Raw genomic sequence first — 16,778 nt, 5'->3', positions numbered from 1 at the left:
TAGAGAGTGGGAGCACCAAGTCAGCTGTGTTTATTTCTAAATGTGCAATACCAGCACGTATTTCTAAAAAACGTGTGCTTTTTGAGAAGGAGCAAAGGGTAAAGTATTAAGTACGTGGGAATCATATATATTTCTTCCATCTGTAAAAACATCTCAATCATATACATATATTTTTAATCTTGTTTTTAGCCTGAGATTATTTTTATTTGGTCATATTTTTCTCTCTATTCAAATTTACTGTGGTAGGTCAATCATGAACTGATTATGATGGAACTCTTTCAAAGTGGTATTTTAAAGACTATCAGTCAGGCAATGAGTCCTCAGTAGTTATGGAGAGAATCCCTTTTAGAGGAGATTTCTCAATAGCACGTCAACTATTCATTCTGAAATGCTTTCTGGAGGTTATGTCTCTTTCCAGTGGCTATAGGAGGACAATGCAAAATATCCTTACTAGGATTACATGAGCCTTTGCAGTATCTTCCTGAAAACTGTAACATAATACATAGGTGTATTTGAAGACTTTACCAGCTCTTCAGAAGTAACATTCATAATAATGTGAAATAAATTACAGTACCAAAAGTATTGCCAGCGTGGAGCATATTTCTGGGTTACTTCTGCCTTCCTTAAGGACTCTTAAGAAAGACTAAGCACTGAACTTACAGAAGTCTTTTTTTAGTTCTGACTGAGTACTTGTTTATGTTTTTAGCCTTCCGTATTGAGTATAGGTGGCAAGGTTTTGTTAGCAGGGGTCCTGCAGGGGTGGCCTCCATGAAAAGAGGTAAGAGATTGCCCTGTGCTGAACACAGGTGGTTCTAGCTGGCTTCACGACAGACCCACTGCTTGCCAAAGCTAAGCCCATCAGCGAAGCTAGTGGCCCGTCTGTGAAAACATAGTTAAGAAGGGGCAGAAATGCTGGGGGAGCAGAGGAGGAGAAGAAAAAAAAGGGGGTGAGAAACAGCAGTGCAAAGACCAAGGTTAGAGAATGAGGGGGAGGAGGAGGTGCTTTAGACACCAGAGCAGAGATTCCCCTGCAGCCCATGGGAGACATCTCGGTAGAGCAGGTATTCATGCTGCAGCATGTGGAGAGGACCCATGCTGGAGCAGGGGAAAAGTGAGAGGATAAAGGAGCAGCAGAGTGGAACTGTTATGTACTGACTGAAACCCTCATCCACCAGATCCAGATAGAGGAGTTGGGAGTGAAGGAGTGAAGATGAGTCTGGGGGAGGGGGGAAGCATGGTGTGGGGGGAAGGTGGTGTTTTAATTCTTTGGGTTTTTGCTATCAAAATCTATTTTAATTGCCAATAAATTAAATTATTTTTCCCCAAGTCAAGTCTGTTTTGCCTGAGATGGTAACTGATAAGCAACCTCTCTGTCTTTATCTTGACCCCTGAGCTTTTCCATCCTATTTTCTCCCTCTGCCCTTTTAATGAGGGAGTAAATGAACAGCTGGATGGGCATTTGGCCCTTAACTAAGGTTAACCCACCACACTATCTGAATATCTTTATGAATCTGGCCCTAAATGTTACACCTGAATTTTTATTCTAGCTTGTTGTGCTGCAATCACTGAACTGGTGCTCAATGAGACTAACGCTTACCAGGTAGTACAGGTAGGAAGACTTTATTCAGTTAAGTAAGGCGTTATAGTTTATAATTTGACTGAATTGTTCTTATTTGTCACCATCATTTAATTAACAAACAAAATGCATATGAAAGGGATTGGAAAATATACCTTTATAAATAACTTTAGTATCTCTGTTTCTTTATACATTTACACACAGAGACATATACACAAAGATATCAACATATGTATCTAGTTGTCTGGGAGAATAAACAGCTCTATTCAGACAGGGTTCATTTTGGTTGACATCTCTTGCCATGCTTTTGCCATATTCAAAATAGGATAGTAAATAAGAGTAATCATGGAATTAACTGAGAAATACAAATTCTGAATTTCATGAAGTTTATTAAAACAAACTCTGTGCAGCTTAATATTGGTGCATCATTGTTTCACAAACAATTTCTCTTTTCCTCAGAGTTTGGTATTTCTGAGATAACTTCCTGGTATTCCATCCCCAGGGTTGTGTTTGTAAACTGCATTTTAAAATGTAATATTTAAATTGGCTAGAATCTATGGTTCTGAAAACCATTCTTAAAGTCTCTGGTATGTATTCCAGACATAATCAAAGACACAAATACTTAGGACATTAATACCAGCTAAAAGCTGTAGCCAGTTAATATACTCTAAATGTTGTCAGTGATCAAAGCCTTTAAGTTATCTTAAAACCAAACTAGAGGTATTCCTAGAGGAATCAAGAGAAAAAAGAGCCTTAAATATGTCTGGGAAAGAAGTTTGTGTATATTTCAAAACTATTGGTTAAGAGGAAAGGAATGGAAGTAAGTCTAGGAAAAAAAAATACTTTCTATGTATCTTAAGTACTAAAATTGTCAATAAAGCATACCGATTTAGACAACATTTTATCTGAACAGTATAACTGCATATGTTTTAGGTGAGTCTGTTTTCATCAAAATAAAATATCACTTATTTAAATTGGATATATTTTGAAAACAGTGTAACTCCTGGGGGTCTTGGGGAAATGATAAAAGGCTGATTTTAACATAGAGTTTTTCTGCATTGCTCTAGCAGTGCATGATAACTGTGGTGTCAGTAAATTGCTTAAAAATTGATGTGACATGTGCAGGCTGGGAAAAGGTGTTTCAAGCTTAACTTCTTCCCCCATTCATCCTGTTAGAAGACAGTGACCTCTCACTTTGTCAAAACACCAGCCAATGTCCCCCTTTCAGATCAGGACATAGCTTCAAGCATGTTCATTTCAACTGGTGTTCCACCCTAAACCAGCCTCTTTCATTTTAAATCCTGCTTCTTTCTCTGAGCTGATACAACTTTGAGAGTTGCATAGTGAACAAGATGAAGGAACTCACTTAGGCTAAAAACAGAGGAAGAAGATTTGCAGCTTTATCAATTATGTGCTGAGAAAGTCAAGCTAAGTGACCTCTAAAGGTTTTTCTCATACAGTGGCAAAGCACTCTTGGTTCAGGCAGATGAGAACCATTAGCTTCTGTTGTAGGTGCCCTCTACCTGTCCATCCAGTGTCCTTGTCTCAACTTACAGCCTCGATAGCAGTCTGCAGCAGTTCTGGTAGCAGGCCAGAATGTGTTTATGACTCAATGGCTCTACTGCACAGCCTAAAACCTTAGCTCAACTCTACCTTAATGAACAGTTTAAGAAAACACGTCAGGAACTGCAGCAGGGCCTCTGCAGATCTGACACGTATTCCCTCCAACTCTGCTAGAGAGGAGAGTAGTCTTCAACAGGGAACTTGTCAAGTAACTGGGAGCAGTACTGTAACTAAATCTACCAGTGCCCATCTATCAAACCAACATGATGGATACATTAATAGATGACACAAGTATGGCTACATGAAAATGGAAGCTGAAATACAGTATGGTTTTCACAAAATCCTACTGAAGGCACAGATATATTCCTCAGGCTATCCCTTCTGGTTTTTCTCCAGTTTATATTTATTGTGACTGGATTTTTGGTTCCTGACAGTTCAAAATATCCACACAGTGACGGGAGATCTGTTGCTGCAATTTCTTTCACCTCTAGAGATAGACGCATTGCTTTATTTTCTGTTTGCAAGCTCTCTTTGCAGTATCAGTTAAAATGTAATGATGATTTCATTCTTATGTAGTTTAAGTAATTTGAGCTTATAATTTAGGTGAGCAGTAGGATGTTGAGAACTTTTCAACTGGTATTAGCTTCTGATTTATCTGAAGTAACATTGGTTTTTATTTGTGGTTTCTACATGAAGGAGTGCTATTAATATTGACCTTTCTCTGTTTCCAGGCAAATGGAATATATACAATAGCAAAGCTGATTTTACCAAAAAAAGAAAGGAATGCTGAAAAAGCTAATTTATTACAGGTAACTCCCTTTATTATCATTGCACATTGAAAGCCCCAAACAGTCCCTGAGAATTTTTCATGATTTTAAAGTTTATTTTAAAGTGCATAAAAAAATATTACTCAAAGCGGGGGAAAAAGCCCCATCAAAACAAAACCAGGAATAATAAATGGCCCAGGAACTAAAAGTTAAATAGTGACTCAATTTCTGGTGTTCTGTTCTGATATACTTTGTTTCTGACACCTCATATAGTGTAAAGGAAAGTGAGTTTTTTTCTTGTGATAATCTCTCCTCCACTTTTTCAGGCTGCCCAGCATCAGATCTTCTTTTTAGTGCCTTGGTCTTCATTGAAACTCACTGCAGATTTGATATTGTACTAATATCTGTTTCTTTCTAGAATATCTTACTACAGCTGTTAAGTAAAATACAGGAAAACATCATAAGAAGTAGAGCAAATTTAAATGTAGGACAAACAGAGCTAATAAGTGTAGAATGGCTCTTGTTTTTGCATGTCAGTACTCCCAGAAATGTACTGGTTTGAGTCAACTTCGGCTAAAAGTTATCAGTAGTAATTAATTATCTGGTAGCTCTTTTCCAGCTTCTGTGAAATGGTGTTGGTGTCTCTCTAAGCTATAGGAAAGTAGTGGTCTGGGGTTCAGGGATGAACACAACTGCTGCTGTTCCAGTTGCCCTTCTGTGGGCAAGTGTGAGGAGGTCCTTAGCACAGGTGAATCCTGCCTCTCACCTGGTCTTTGTTCTGGCATAGCCCTGCACTAACACGGCGACATAGCTACTCAACTATCTAATCAGGTAGACATGCCTGGATAGCGAGGTAAGGCATTTCCCCAAAAATAATTCATTGTAGTGTCATCTTCAGTTAAATCAGCTTAAGGGTGAGATGAATAAAAATCTTCCTAGAGGGTATATGAAACCAACATGGAGTCTAATAAACTGGAGCATATGCTCAGTACAGTTGCCTCATACAACTGTAAGGAGCTTAATTGATGCCCATTGAGATTTTTAGATTCCAGCAGAATGTGTTGGAAATAACTCACAAGAGATACTAAGCAACTGTAGTTGGGTTAAACATGGAGCCATGTGAATTAATAATGGCCTTAATGATCACATATGAAAACTAAATCTGTTTCAGGCAAACAATAGGAAGTATATTTTTTTAATGAAACCTTGTTCAGATTCTCACACTGCTACCTGTATTGCCTTTATCATTGCAACTGCTATGGAATACAGTGGCAGCTATTGGAATACCCTTTTTGAATTTCATAGGCATTTTTCTCGGAATTCTCGCAATGCTGGTCTGGTTTCCTTACTGCTTCTGTGTCTATGTTTTCAATGATTAAATTTTCAGCTTCTTTCTACCATACTACCTTAGTGATCTTACTCCATTACTTCAAGGGTGGCAGTGATATCAGTCATTTATTGTGCATATGTACCATATATAAAAATCATCATGCCTTAACTGAAGCACATAACAAATGTTAAATATTAATCTCGCGATACTAGTGTGAGAAGGATATCTTAAATGGCAATAATATTTATCTATTTATCTCATTATTAGTCTATTATTATGTCCCTTCACTGATGGTCTTTCTACAGTAATATTTATGTATAGTCTCTAAAATGAAAAACTTTCAAGGTGGCAACTATGGCCCAGCTGGTCTGGGTTATTTTGTACAGCTAAGTTGTGACTGTGATTCTTAGTGGAATGTTAGACATCGTAACACACCATCCTTCTGCTGTGATGGGGAGTTTACTTTGGACTAAGAAGCAGCGTTGTCTGTAAAAGAGACAGCTTCTTAGCAGCATTAACATACGTTCCTTTTCTGTATCCTGCTTCCTTCAAAAGTAGCATTTGGCCTTTATTTTCTTCATTTAATGTATTTGCTATATATTGAAAGATTTGTTTTTAACATGAGGATTAATTCTGCAGTTATCATTAAGACACAGTTACCATTGTCTAAACAGGGATTATCACACTGGACTGTAGTAGTGTATTAGTCACTGATGAAATAAAGTAATTCTAAGTTACGTTAAAGGCATTAACTATTTGCATTGTTTCAGATAGCAATACCTTATATCCCTTTGGCTTACTTTATACAGTCATCTTTGCTTGGTCAGCCATATATGTGCCATATTATTGACTCTTGATAAATGGAATTAAAGATGAGTTGCATAAAAGCATACATATTAACTACCTGCCAGTAGCTGTTTTAAAAATAAACTTTCTTCAGTAGAGATCATATCAAAACTAAGGTACATGAAGATAGAAACTGAAGTACATAAAGATCTCTGTAAATACGACGAACTTAGAATGGTCAACTTTTTTTTTTTTTTAATACTATCTTTTTCACTTTTCTTTTTTGTCCCCTGTTAGAACTTACGGTGTTCTACACTGTATTTTTCAGAAAAAATGCAGAATGCTGTTTCTACTGCATCATTACAAAACCACTGATTACATTTACCTTTTTCAGCACTGTAGAAGAGAGCAGGTCTCAAGTCTTTGAGCTATCTGCAAATAAAAAGACATTAGTAAGACTTAGATGTTTGTCAGCATGTGCTATAACTATAGTCACCCACTTTTTTTTTACCTTTTTTTTTTTTTCCCCTAAATGGCCCTGCCTACTTTTAAAATACAGGAGGAATTTAATATATTTTTACTCTCTTCATCATCAGGTTAATAACATAGTCTACCTAGTCATTTAAGTACAAAGTTTACAGACAGGTAAAGTCGTGGGGAGTCCTTTTCCATTTGTGTATAAATCTGTCATTAATTTAAGTATTTTTCCTGCTGTAGTGTTATGCTTTCAGAGCCCTGAGATTCCTCTTCAGTATGGAAAGAAATCTACATATCTTTAAAAGGTATGTTAACAAAATGTTTTGTGAAACTCCTTTAGGATAGCTTTCAAAAGTCGTCACTCCAATCAGAAAGGCATGTTTTTTAAATGTTATTTATTTTCAACAAGAAGAAATAGTAACGGGCAACTTCTGTCCTCTCCACAGCTGCAGATAGCCATTCCTGCATTGCAACAGTGCCAGCCTACAAGATTTAGATGTTCAATGTGGGGACTTCTGTTGTATGCATGCCAGAGAACCTAGCTCTGTAGGGGCTCCTTCCTCCCCCATGAATCAACGTTTTAAATATGTTGAGGACAGAATTAATACTGTTGGAGATAAACCATACAAAAGTATGCTAATCCTGAAGATTAGCAGATGCAAGTTACAGCTGTGGACAGTAGCAAGTAACTGGGAGCAGTAATTTTCTTCTCTGAGCCCTCCACTCCTTCGCATGGGAATGATTTAGCATCAAGCTGGTTTACTTAGGAGTGTAGCTGAAAGGTTTGGATCAATAAGGAGAAAATATCTTTCATCAATTACCCATTTTTACTAGTAAGATGACAGTTTCACCAGGTTGACTACAAAGGCTATATAAAATCTAACAGTTTGATTTGTGGGATTAGGGTAGTAAACATACTGCCTAGGAGGCCTGCCTGTCAGTAGTGTTTCTGTATGATTTTATTCTGTATCAGAAACTACTAGAATTCTAAATAGAACTTCTGTGTTGTTTTTACTTTTTAAAAGTGGATTTTGTACTGAAAGGGCCCCAGTTTGTAATGAATGTTCATGGTCGGTGTCAAGTTTTGAAAGTGATAAATCTGGACTAACTTGCTGTCTTTCATATTTTTCCAAATGCCTTAATTTTCTGTATTTCTACTTCTGCCAGAACTTTAAAAAGAAACAAACCTTCAGATAAGCATGTCACTAATCAAATATTGTCCGCTATCTGTTAGCTTTTGCTTTTCTCAGTCCTTTTCATCTTTTAGACTAGACTTCTTGGACAAAAATTCTAAGATGGGTGTCATGATTCTTTAAATGCAGACAAAATTTAATCCTATCACTTAATGCATTACAAGAAGGAACTTGGATAAAGTGACAGCAAGCATAATATAAAATACTGTAAGAAAAAAAAATGAAAATGACTGGAAACTCAGGAGGTGCTTTAACTTTAGAGCAGCTTATACTTGTTTGGAGAACTGGCATTTATATTAATACCCAACCCATGGAGGCTGAAGTCTGACTTTTGAAAGGTCCTTTAACTCCTATGTATGTAATGTTAGAGGGTTAATATCTGAATAGATTAGTGAAAAATAAGCGTATTATTTAGAAGGTTCTAAAGTAAGTTGTAATAATAAACATTGAAAAGTCTCTGTTGTAGATTAATAGCTACTGTGTACATTGTTTCTAAAATATATCAACATCTAAATCTTTGTAGACTTTTCCCTACTGACTTGTTTGAAGTCTTCATTGATATTGGACATTATGTGCGTGATATCAGCGCTTATGAAGAGTTGGTATCAAAGCTAAATTTATTAAAGGTAAGTAAAAAACCTTAGTAGCTTTAAGAAGCTGTGTTCTTTGCACATTCTTAGCACAAGAAAGCCATGAAATATTTTATATATATTTATTTGTCATTTAATTAATAACCAGGAGGATGAATTGAAGCAAATTGCTGAAAGTATTGAGAGCATGAATCGGAATAAGGCACCTACAAAACATATAGGCAATTATGCAATTTTAGAGCACCTTGGCAGCGGAGCTTTTGGAAGCGTATATAAGGTAAACTTCCCTTTTGATATTAAATTACAGGTTTGAGGGGAGGCTTCATGAAGAGGGTCTAATACCTCTTTTAGGCACTACCGTCCTTTGAATTTCAGTAGGGGAATGCAGGTGCAAAAAGGCCTTTATGGATCTGGGCTTGTTGTTAGTATTTACTGTGATTTTGTGTGTCCCCTCTTGTACTTGTAAGATTGACCAGAGTATCTCTTAGGTTTCTTACTTTTACTTTCTTTTTAATTACTTTCCACAAATGGCATTTCTGTCTATTGCAAAGGCTAACCAATCTGTGTAAAACCACAGAAATTCAAGCATGTTTTATCTGAAAAGCAACACTGGGCACAGATAATGTTACTTCAAACACTGTGGCAAGTTCAGCTAATTTGTATTGTGGGGCTCTAGTTCTTTTGGCTAATCACATCATACACAGAAAACTGACTGTAACTTTTCTAAGACAGGTTTGCACTCTGATAACTAATCTGGTAGCCATAATAATATACTTTCTATCCCCATCCTACATTAATTTTATAAGGGTTTTATCTTTTTCATAGGTTAGAAAACATAATGGTCAAAATCTCCTGGCAATGAAAGAAGTCAATTCACACAATCCAGCATTTGGAAAGAACAAAAAAGACAGAGACAGAAGTGTAAAGAACATTGTTTCTGAATTAACCATCATCAAAGAGCAGGTATGTCTCATGAACTAGTTTCATGTATGGGCATTCTGCTGTCAGCATTAACAACTGTGAGTTCTCATATGGAAAGCTGCCTGGTGGAAAAGGACTGGTCGACAGCTGGCTGAATATGAGCCAGCAGTGTGCCCAGGTGGCCAAGAAGGCCAATGGCATCCTGGCCTGTATCAGAAACAGTGTGGCCAGCAGGAGTAGGGAAGTGATTTTCCCCCTGTACTCAGCCCTGGTGAGGCTGCACCTCGAATCCTGTGTTCGGTTTTGGGCCCCTCACTACGGAAAGACATTGAGGTGCTGGAGCGTGTCCAGAGAAGGGCGACGAAGCTGTTGAGGGGTCTGGAGCACAGGTCTTATGAGAAGCAGCTGAGTGAGCTGGGATTGTTTAGCCTGGAGAAGAGGAGGCTCAGGGGAGACCTTATCTGTCTCTACATCTACCTGAAAGGAGGTTATAGAGAGGTGGGTGCTGGTCTCTTCTCCCAAGTTACTAGTGATAGGACAAGAGGAAATGGCCTCAAGTTGCGCCAGGGGAGGTTTAGATAGGGTGTTAGGAAAAGTTTCTCACCACAAGGGTTGTCAGGCATTGGAACAAGCTGCCCAGCGAGGTGGTTGGGTCACCATCCCTGGAGGTATTTAAAAGATGTGTAGATGTGGCATTTAGGGACATGGTTTAGTGGCGGACTTGGTGTTACGTTTATGGTTGGACTCAATGATCTATCAGTACAATATTGGCCCCTTTTACCTGAATGCTGCCAATATTGTAAATCTTCTTACTGTAGTGTTAGCAGCAGTGCAAATGCTTGTTACTAAAGATTCTTACTTTCTGTGTTGGCAGTATTTGAACTTTTTCAGGGATTCTGTAAATTAAGATTCTGTTAGAAAACTGGTGAGTCTTTGTTCCATTTAATGAATTCTTGGCTTTAAAACAGAGTGAGATGATAGTCTTTTTTGTAAATAGAAGATTAAAAAAACAGACTGATCATTATTGTTCTTAGGCTAAGAAAGCCAATACTTTGATGCAGGTGTAATTGCCTGTCTTAAAACTTCATTTACTCTCTTTCAATTTTTAAGGGGAGAGCAGGTAGTAATCATGCTGTATTTTCCTCCTGGTTGCTCTATTAATGTGCAACATTTCTCTGTTTGGGGTAGCAGTGAAGGTTTACTGCACTGCAGTTCATAAGCAAATTTGTGGAATCCTTGTGGAATCCTTCCTTCCAATGTGTAACTAAACGTTATAAATACTGTGCCATCAGTTTAACTATTCTAAACTTCTAAATTTCTTTCCTCATTGTAGCTTTATCATCCAAATGTTGTACGCTATTATAGAACCTTCTTGGAAAGTAAGTATAAATGCAGAGAATTACCACATTTTATATAATGAAGAAATAGAAATATGCAATAAAACCACTTACAGCGTGGAAGGAGTGTGTCAGATTTGAGTAATAAATGGTAATATTTTCTTCAAGAACTGCTACAGTTCAGACAAGCTTATATTCCTTTAAAATTGAAAAAATGTTGAAAAATAATATTTATATTTGTTTATCTATCAGTAAAACTAGATGCAATGTAGAAAGCATCATTCTCGTCCTATAAAGATCCAAAATTTACAATTGGAATGCTAAGTAGGGATAAAAGCTATATTGACTAGTAGAATGAATGATATAGATTGCTCAGCCATATTGTATTAATTTTTTTTTTGTTTTACAAAGAGCTAGCTACATACACCTGCCCACTCAGTGATTATCAGGCAGTGAATTCCTTATGGTTGCTGTGATATAAATTGAGGAAAAAATGGAATAACAAGGAGTAGAACTATGATTAAAATGTATCTGTCTGTACAAATAATTTTTTAAGAAGTAAAACGTAACTGTTTTTAAAATACATTTTAACCTCAAATACTCTATTTTCAAATGCCTTCTGTATAAATGTAATGTTCTATTAATTAATTCTCTTTTATGGAGATGACAGATTGTACATAGTCATGGAGCTCATAGAGGGAGTGCCATTGGGAGAACACTTTCACTCTTTGAAGGAAAAGCAACAACAGTTTACAGAAGAAAGAATATGGCATATATTTATCCAAGTAAGAGCCTCCATTTTTTTTTATTACCAGGACTTCCCTGCATGTAATTAGTAGCACCACTTATGTTTGTTAAATGACAAAGTAATGCTTATTATATCAGGCCTTAATATCAGATATTAATGTGCCTTTATTTAGATTGTAGTTAAGCATCTTTGTAAGGCTCTTTCTGTTTGTTTTTAAGCTTTGTCTAGCTCTTCGTTATTTGCATAAAGAGAAAAGGATTGTTCATCGAGATCTCACTCCGAACAATGTTATGCTGGGGGATAAAGACAAAATTACAATTAGTAAGTAGAACTACCTTACTTGAAGAGAATTTCCCATGATGTATGTGAGTAGAATTTCTTTACTGAAACTCCCAGAAGGTTTCAGATTCCCAGGCGTTGGTCACCATACTTGGAAGATAGTGTAAATTATTGCATTATTATACTGTTGTGTAAAATAATTGCTAGTGCAAATTTTGTGATCATTGCCACCAGGTGTCATCAAGCCATGACTATATTTTTTGCAGCTATGTATATCAAATAAGACAGAGAAGATGATTTAGCCCTAAAAAAATTGAGCCATAGTTATGCTTTAAGGCCTGTTTTTATCTAATTCATCAAGAATATAGAGATAACCAGATTAGATGACAAGTGCTAATGAGCATACAAAGTACAACAGCCATCTGTTCTATTCCAATTCTACCATGCAATTGTTTAGTACCCATTAGTTGTTCCCAGTGATCAGCTGCAGTGAGGTGCTATTTGTCTAAGCCTGTAGTAGGGAATATTCTTGATGTATGCTTCTATAATCTCCACAGTGTGGAGGAAGTAGCCTAGGCAGGTTTTAGGATAGGCTTTGAAAGCAGTATACGTGTAAACAGTACAAAGTATGACAAAGCTTTACTCTTTGAGTGAATTAATACAATCTGGTACACATAGCAAGCCTTACAGGCAATTCAGATACTGTAGTTTTTAAAGTTCTCAAAGAACCACTGCATGCTTTCTTACTGCTTATGACACAGAACTAAATAAACAGTTTGAATACTGGAGAATTATGAGAAGCCTTGATGCAAAAAATCAATCTATCTTTGTTAAAAATAACAGGGAAGTGTAGACATATGCACACACCCAACCACAAAATACTCAGCTGTAATAAGCAAATATATTTAGCAACTGTTGTTTTATAGTAAATATTTCAACTGATGATGTACATGGTTAAATTCATTCATTATTAAATTGTATGTGCTAAAAACCCTTTGATTCTTAGTAATGATACGTTTTTGAAAGAAGGTGATTTAATGGAGCATTTGTCCCTGAGTGATGAAAATAAATATTTAGAATATTATTTTAAAGTAAAGTATCATGTATTTGTATTTTATATCAAAATACTGCCACTGAGGGGCACTCTTGTCTTGATATAACACCTTAGCACTATCTCTAGTCCAATCTAGATATAAAGAAATTAAAGGTACTTTCAAATGTAGGCTCAAAATTGCCCTTGAAAAGCATTTATATTTCTGTCAAAGATGTACAGGAATTGAGGAAAACTGGAAGAACTGAAACTTACTTTGACCATTTATACAGTGATTGGTTCAAAACTATTGCAATATTTAAACAAACACTTTCTTTAATTAGTACTGTAATTAGTACCAGTGTACATTGAATTTTCAGAGGGAGCTGAAGACCTTTTATCTATTACTTCTGAATTTTACTGAGCCTTGTTGTTTTACAACATTAATGAAACTAAGAATAATTTACTTTTCTTTCCAATGATAGTAAATACGTACTGTATTGGTACATGCTGTGGTATTATGCCTAAATCATACAGTCCATGTATGCCAAAGACTGGAGGAGTTGCGATCTTGATAATTATATCTCACAGTATTTGTGGATGTGTACTATCCATTTGAGAATTTCAAGTGGTTCTAGATGGTTAATAGAAAATGTCAGATGAAGGCAGAATTGTATGCTCAAATATTGAGAAATCTTAAATCTGCCTCAGCAGTGAACTTAACCTGTCAGCTTTTATAAAAGGAGAAGGTCTACTCTAAGACCTACTCAGAACTGTAGTTCTGTGTTTACAAGCTGCACAGTCAGCCTAAAACGAGAGAATTCAATTTTCTGGAATCTTTCAAATCTCAGAACTGTCTAAAACTTGTCTTGATCTAACTAGAGTAATATTCGTGTAGACTACTTGTGAAGCAGTGTTGTGTGACTATGTAATTAAGATATGGCCTCTGATGGTCCAAATTATTTTGCTTCATGAAAGAACCTTATATATCTTATAATGCTGCTCTTTTTTCTTTTCCTCAATCAGTCCTTCTGGAAAGAGTAACTCTTGTTAATCTATGAGAAACTGCAGGCTGACAATATAACAATGGCAGCTTATTTCTATGTAACTCGCGTCCTTCAAATACGTTGTCTTTAGAGAGGTGCCTTAGTTTCAGACTACTGTGGTAGATTTTGATTTAAAAAAAAAAAAAAGTGAGCAATACATTGGAACAAAGTGCTGCTATAGGCTAAGACTTTCATTCAGTACTATGCATGGCTACGCAGCAGCCCCAAGAATCATAGAATCGTTTAGGTTGGAAAAGACCTTTAAGATCATCAAGTCCAACTGTTAACCTAACACTGCCAAGTCCACCACTAAACCATGTCCCTAAGAGCCTCATCCACATGTCTTTTAAATACCTCCAGGGATGGTGACTCAACCACCTCCCTGGGCAGCCGGTTCCAATGCTTGACAACCCTTTCAGTGAAGAAGTTTTTCCTAATATCCAATCTAAACCGCCCCTGACGCAACTTGAGGCCATTTCCTCTTGTCCTATCACTAGTAACTTGGGAGAAGAGAGCAGCATCCACCTTCTACAGCCTCCTTTCAGGTAGATATAGAGACAGATAAGAGACTCCCCTGAGCCTTCTCTTCTCCAGGCTAAACAACCCCAGTTCCCTCAGCCGCTCCTCATAAGACTTGTGCTTCAGACCCTTCACGAGCTTTGTTGCCCTCCTCTGGACACGCTCTGGCACCTCAATGTCTTTTCTGTAGTGAGGGGCCCAAAACCGAACACAGGATTCGAGGTGCGGCCTCACCAGGGCTGAGTACAGGGGGACAATCACTTCCCTAGTCCTGCTGGCCACACTGTTTCTGATACAGGCCAGGATGCCATTGGCCTTCTTGGCCACCTGGGCACACTGCTGGCTCATACTCAGCTGGCTGTTGATTAACACCCCCAGGTCCTTTTCCACCAGGCAGCTTTCCAGCCACTTGTCTCCACACCTGTAGCATTGCATGGGGTTGTTGTGACCCAGGTGTGGGACTTGGCACTTGGCCTTGTTGAACATCATACCATTGGCCTTGGCCCATTGATCCAGCCTGTCCAGATCCCTATGAGGAGCCTTCCTACCCTCAGGCAGATCAACAGTCCCACCCAACTCAGTGTTGTCTGCCAACTTACTGAGGGTGCACTCGATCCCCTCATCCGGATCACTGATAAAGATATTAAACAAGACGGGCCCCAGTACCGAGCCCTGGGGAACACCACTTGTGACCGGCCGCCAACTGGATTTAACTCCATTCACCACAACCCTTTGGGCCTGGCCATCCAGCCAGTTTTTTACCCAGGAAAGAGTGTGCCCATCCAAGCCATGAGCAGCCAGTTTCTCCAGGAGAATGCTGTGGGAAATGGTGTCAAAGGCTTTACTAAGATCTAGCTAGACAACATCCACAGCCTTTCCTTCATCCACTAAGCAGGTTAGTCAGGCAGGACCTGCCTTTCATAAATCCATGATGACCGGGCCTGATCAACTGGTTGTCCCACCCGTGCTGCGTGATGGCACTCAAGATGGTCTGCTCCATAATCTCCCTGGGACCGAGGTCAGACTGACAGGCCTGTAGTTCCCCGGATCCTCCTTCTGGTCCTTCTTGAAGATGGGCATCACATTTTCTAACCTCCGGTCAACTGGGACCTCCCTGGTTAGCCAGGACTGCTGGTAGATGATGGAAAGTGGCTTGGTGAGCACTTCTGCCAGCTCCCTCAGTACCCTTGGGTGGGTCCCATCTGGTCCCATAGACTTGTGGGTGTCTAAGTGGTGTAGCAGGTCACTAACCATTTCCCCTTGGATTGTGGGGGCTTCATTCTGTTCCCCACCCCTATCTACCATCACAGGGGCCTGGGTACCCAGGGAAAAATTGGTCTTACTGTTGAAGACTAAGGCAAAGAAAGCATTAAGTACCTCAGCCTTTTCCTCATACTTTGTCACTATGTTTCCTCCCACATCCAGTAAAGGGTGAAGATTCTCCTTAGCCCTCCTTTTGTTGTTAATGTATTTATAGAAACTTTTTTTGTTGTTTTTTTACGGCAGTTGCCAGGTTAAGTTCTAGCTGGGTTTTGGCCCTTCTGATTTTCTCCCTGCAAAACCTCACGACATTCTTGTATTCTTCCTGAGTGGTCTGCCCCTTCTTCCAAAGGTCATAAACTCTCTTTTTTTCCCAAGTTCCATCCAAAGCTCTCTGTTCAGCCAGGCCAGTCTTCTTCCCCACTGCCTCGTCTTCTGCCATGTGGGGATGGCCTGCTGCTGCACCTTTAGGACTTCCTTCCTGAAGAGTGTCCAGCCTTCCTGGACTCCTTTGCCTTTCAGGACTCTAGGCCTTTCAGGACTTTAGCCTCCAGGCTCCTAAACAGGCCAGAGTCAGCCCTCCAGAAGTCTAAGGTAGCAATTCTGCTGACTGCCCTCCTTACTTCTCTGAGAATCGAAAACTCTATCATTTCATGATCGCTGTGCCCAAGATGGCCTCCAACCCTGACATCTCCCACAAGTCCTTCTCTGAACTGCTTTAAGAAAGTTCTGGGACCCACAGGTAAGCGTTTCTCACCATGTATGTGAGAACTCAGCCACTCACGTTCCAAATCCCATGAACTCATACAGTTTCTGAGTTTACATTGGTCTAAAAGGAAAGGAATGCATAGTGTCGGAGACATTCCCACTTTGCTGTCAGCACAGAAGAAAATAAACCTGCTAAAGAATTATGCTTGCTTGTCCTGAATTCATGGAAAAATGTTGTACAAGTGGCCCTTGTAGAACAATTCCAGCAGAACTTGGTAGGCAGGAACCTGTGGTGAAAGGTAGCTGAAAACTAGAATTCATACAGGCAGAGAACTCTGCAGCCAGCCGACACAATGTAAGATTAAGCAATGAGAGGCCTTTTCTAGACATGGTCTCAGAATACCATCTCTGTAGGCTTTACTGAAAAAAGAATACCTGAGGTAATAGTAAGAAGAATTTTTTAATCTGTATAGTCACACCGTATTTTCTTTTTCCTAAATACTGTGTGTGATTAGACACTATCCTTATGCAGGTCTGTGTTTATTGTTTTGTTTTTAAACTTATGCAAGCTACAGATGAAAGTCCTAAGCACAGGAGGTGCTTCATTCTAATGTGAAGATTGTGTAACTTCTTTTGCATTTCCCATGA

At 38.5% G+C, this 16,778-nt stretch overlaps 1 protein-coding gene across 1 annotated transcript in view; it reads left to right on the top strand.

The window, feature by feature from the left end:
- NEK10 (NIMA related kinase 10) overlaps positions 1 to 16,778 on the top strand; it is a 104,673-nt gene that overhangs the window by 13,272 nt on the left and 74,623 nt on the right. Inside the window, exons 13-21 of the mRNA XM_059819071.1 lie at positions 1,548 to 1,609; positions 3,871 to 3,948; positions 6,740 to 6,804; positions 8,216 to 8,318; positions 8,431 to 8,559; positions 9,108 to 9,245; positions 10,537 to 10,582; positions 11,204 to 11,325; positions 11,507 to 11,609. Coding sequence (XP_059675054.1) covers positions 1,548 to 1,609; positions 3,871 to 3,948; positions 6,740 to 6,804; positions 8,216 to 8,318; positions 8,431 to 8,559; positions 9,108 to 9,245; positions 10,537 to 10,582; positions 11,204 to 11,325; positions 11,507 to 11,609 — 846 coding nt within the window. The remainder of the gene's footprint in view (positions 1 to 1,547; positions 1,610 to 3,870; positions 3,949 to 6,739; positions 6,805 to 8,215; positions 8,319 to 8,430; positions 8,560 to 9,107; positions 9,246 to 10,536; positions 10,583 to 11,203; positions 11,326 to 11,506; positions 11,610 to 16,778) is intronic.

This window comes from Gavia stellata, chromosome 6 (genome assembly GCF_030936135.1).
Source record: "Gavia stellata isolate bGavSte3 chromosome 6, bGavSte3.hap2, whole genome shotgun sequence".
Classification (NCBI taxonomy): Eukaryota; Metazoa; Chordata; class Aves; order Gaviiformes; family Gaviidae; genus Gavia; species Gavia stellata.
This window is presented reverse-complemented; position numbering and strand designations above follow the sequence as displayed.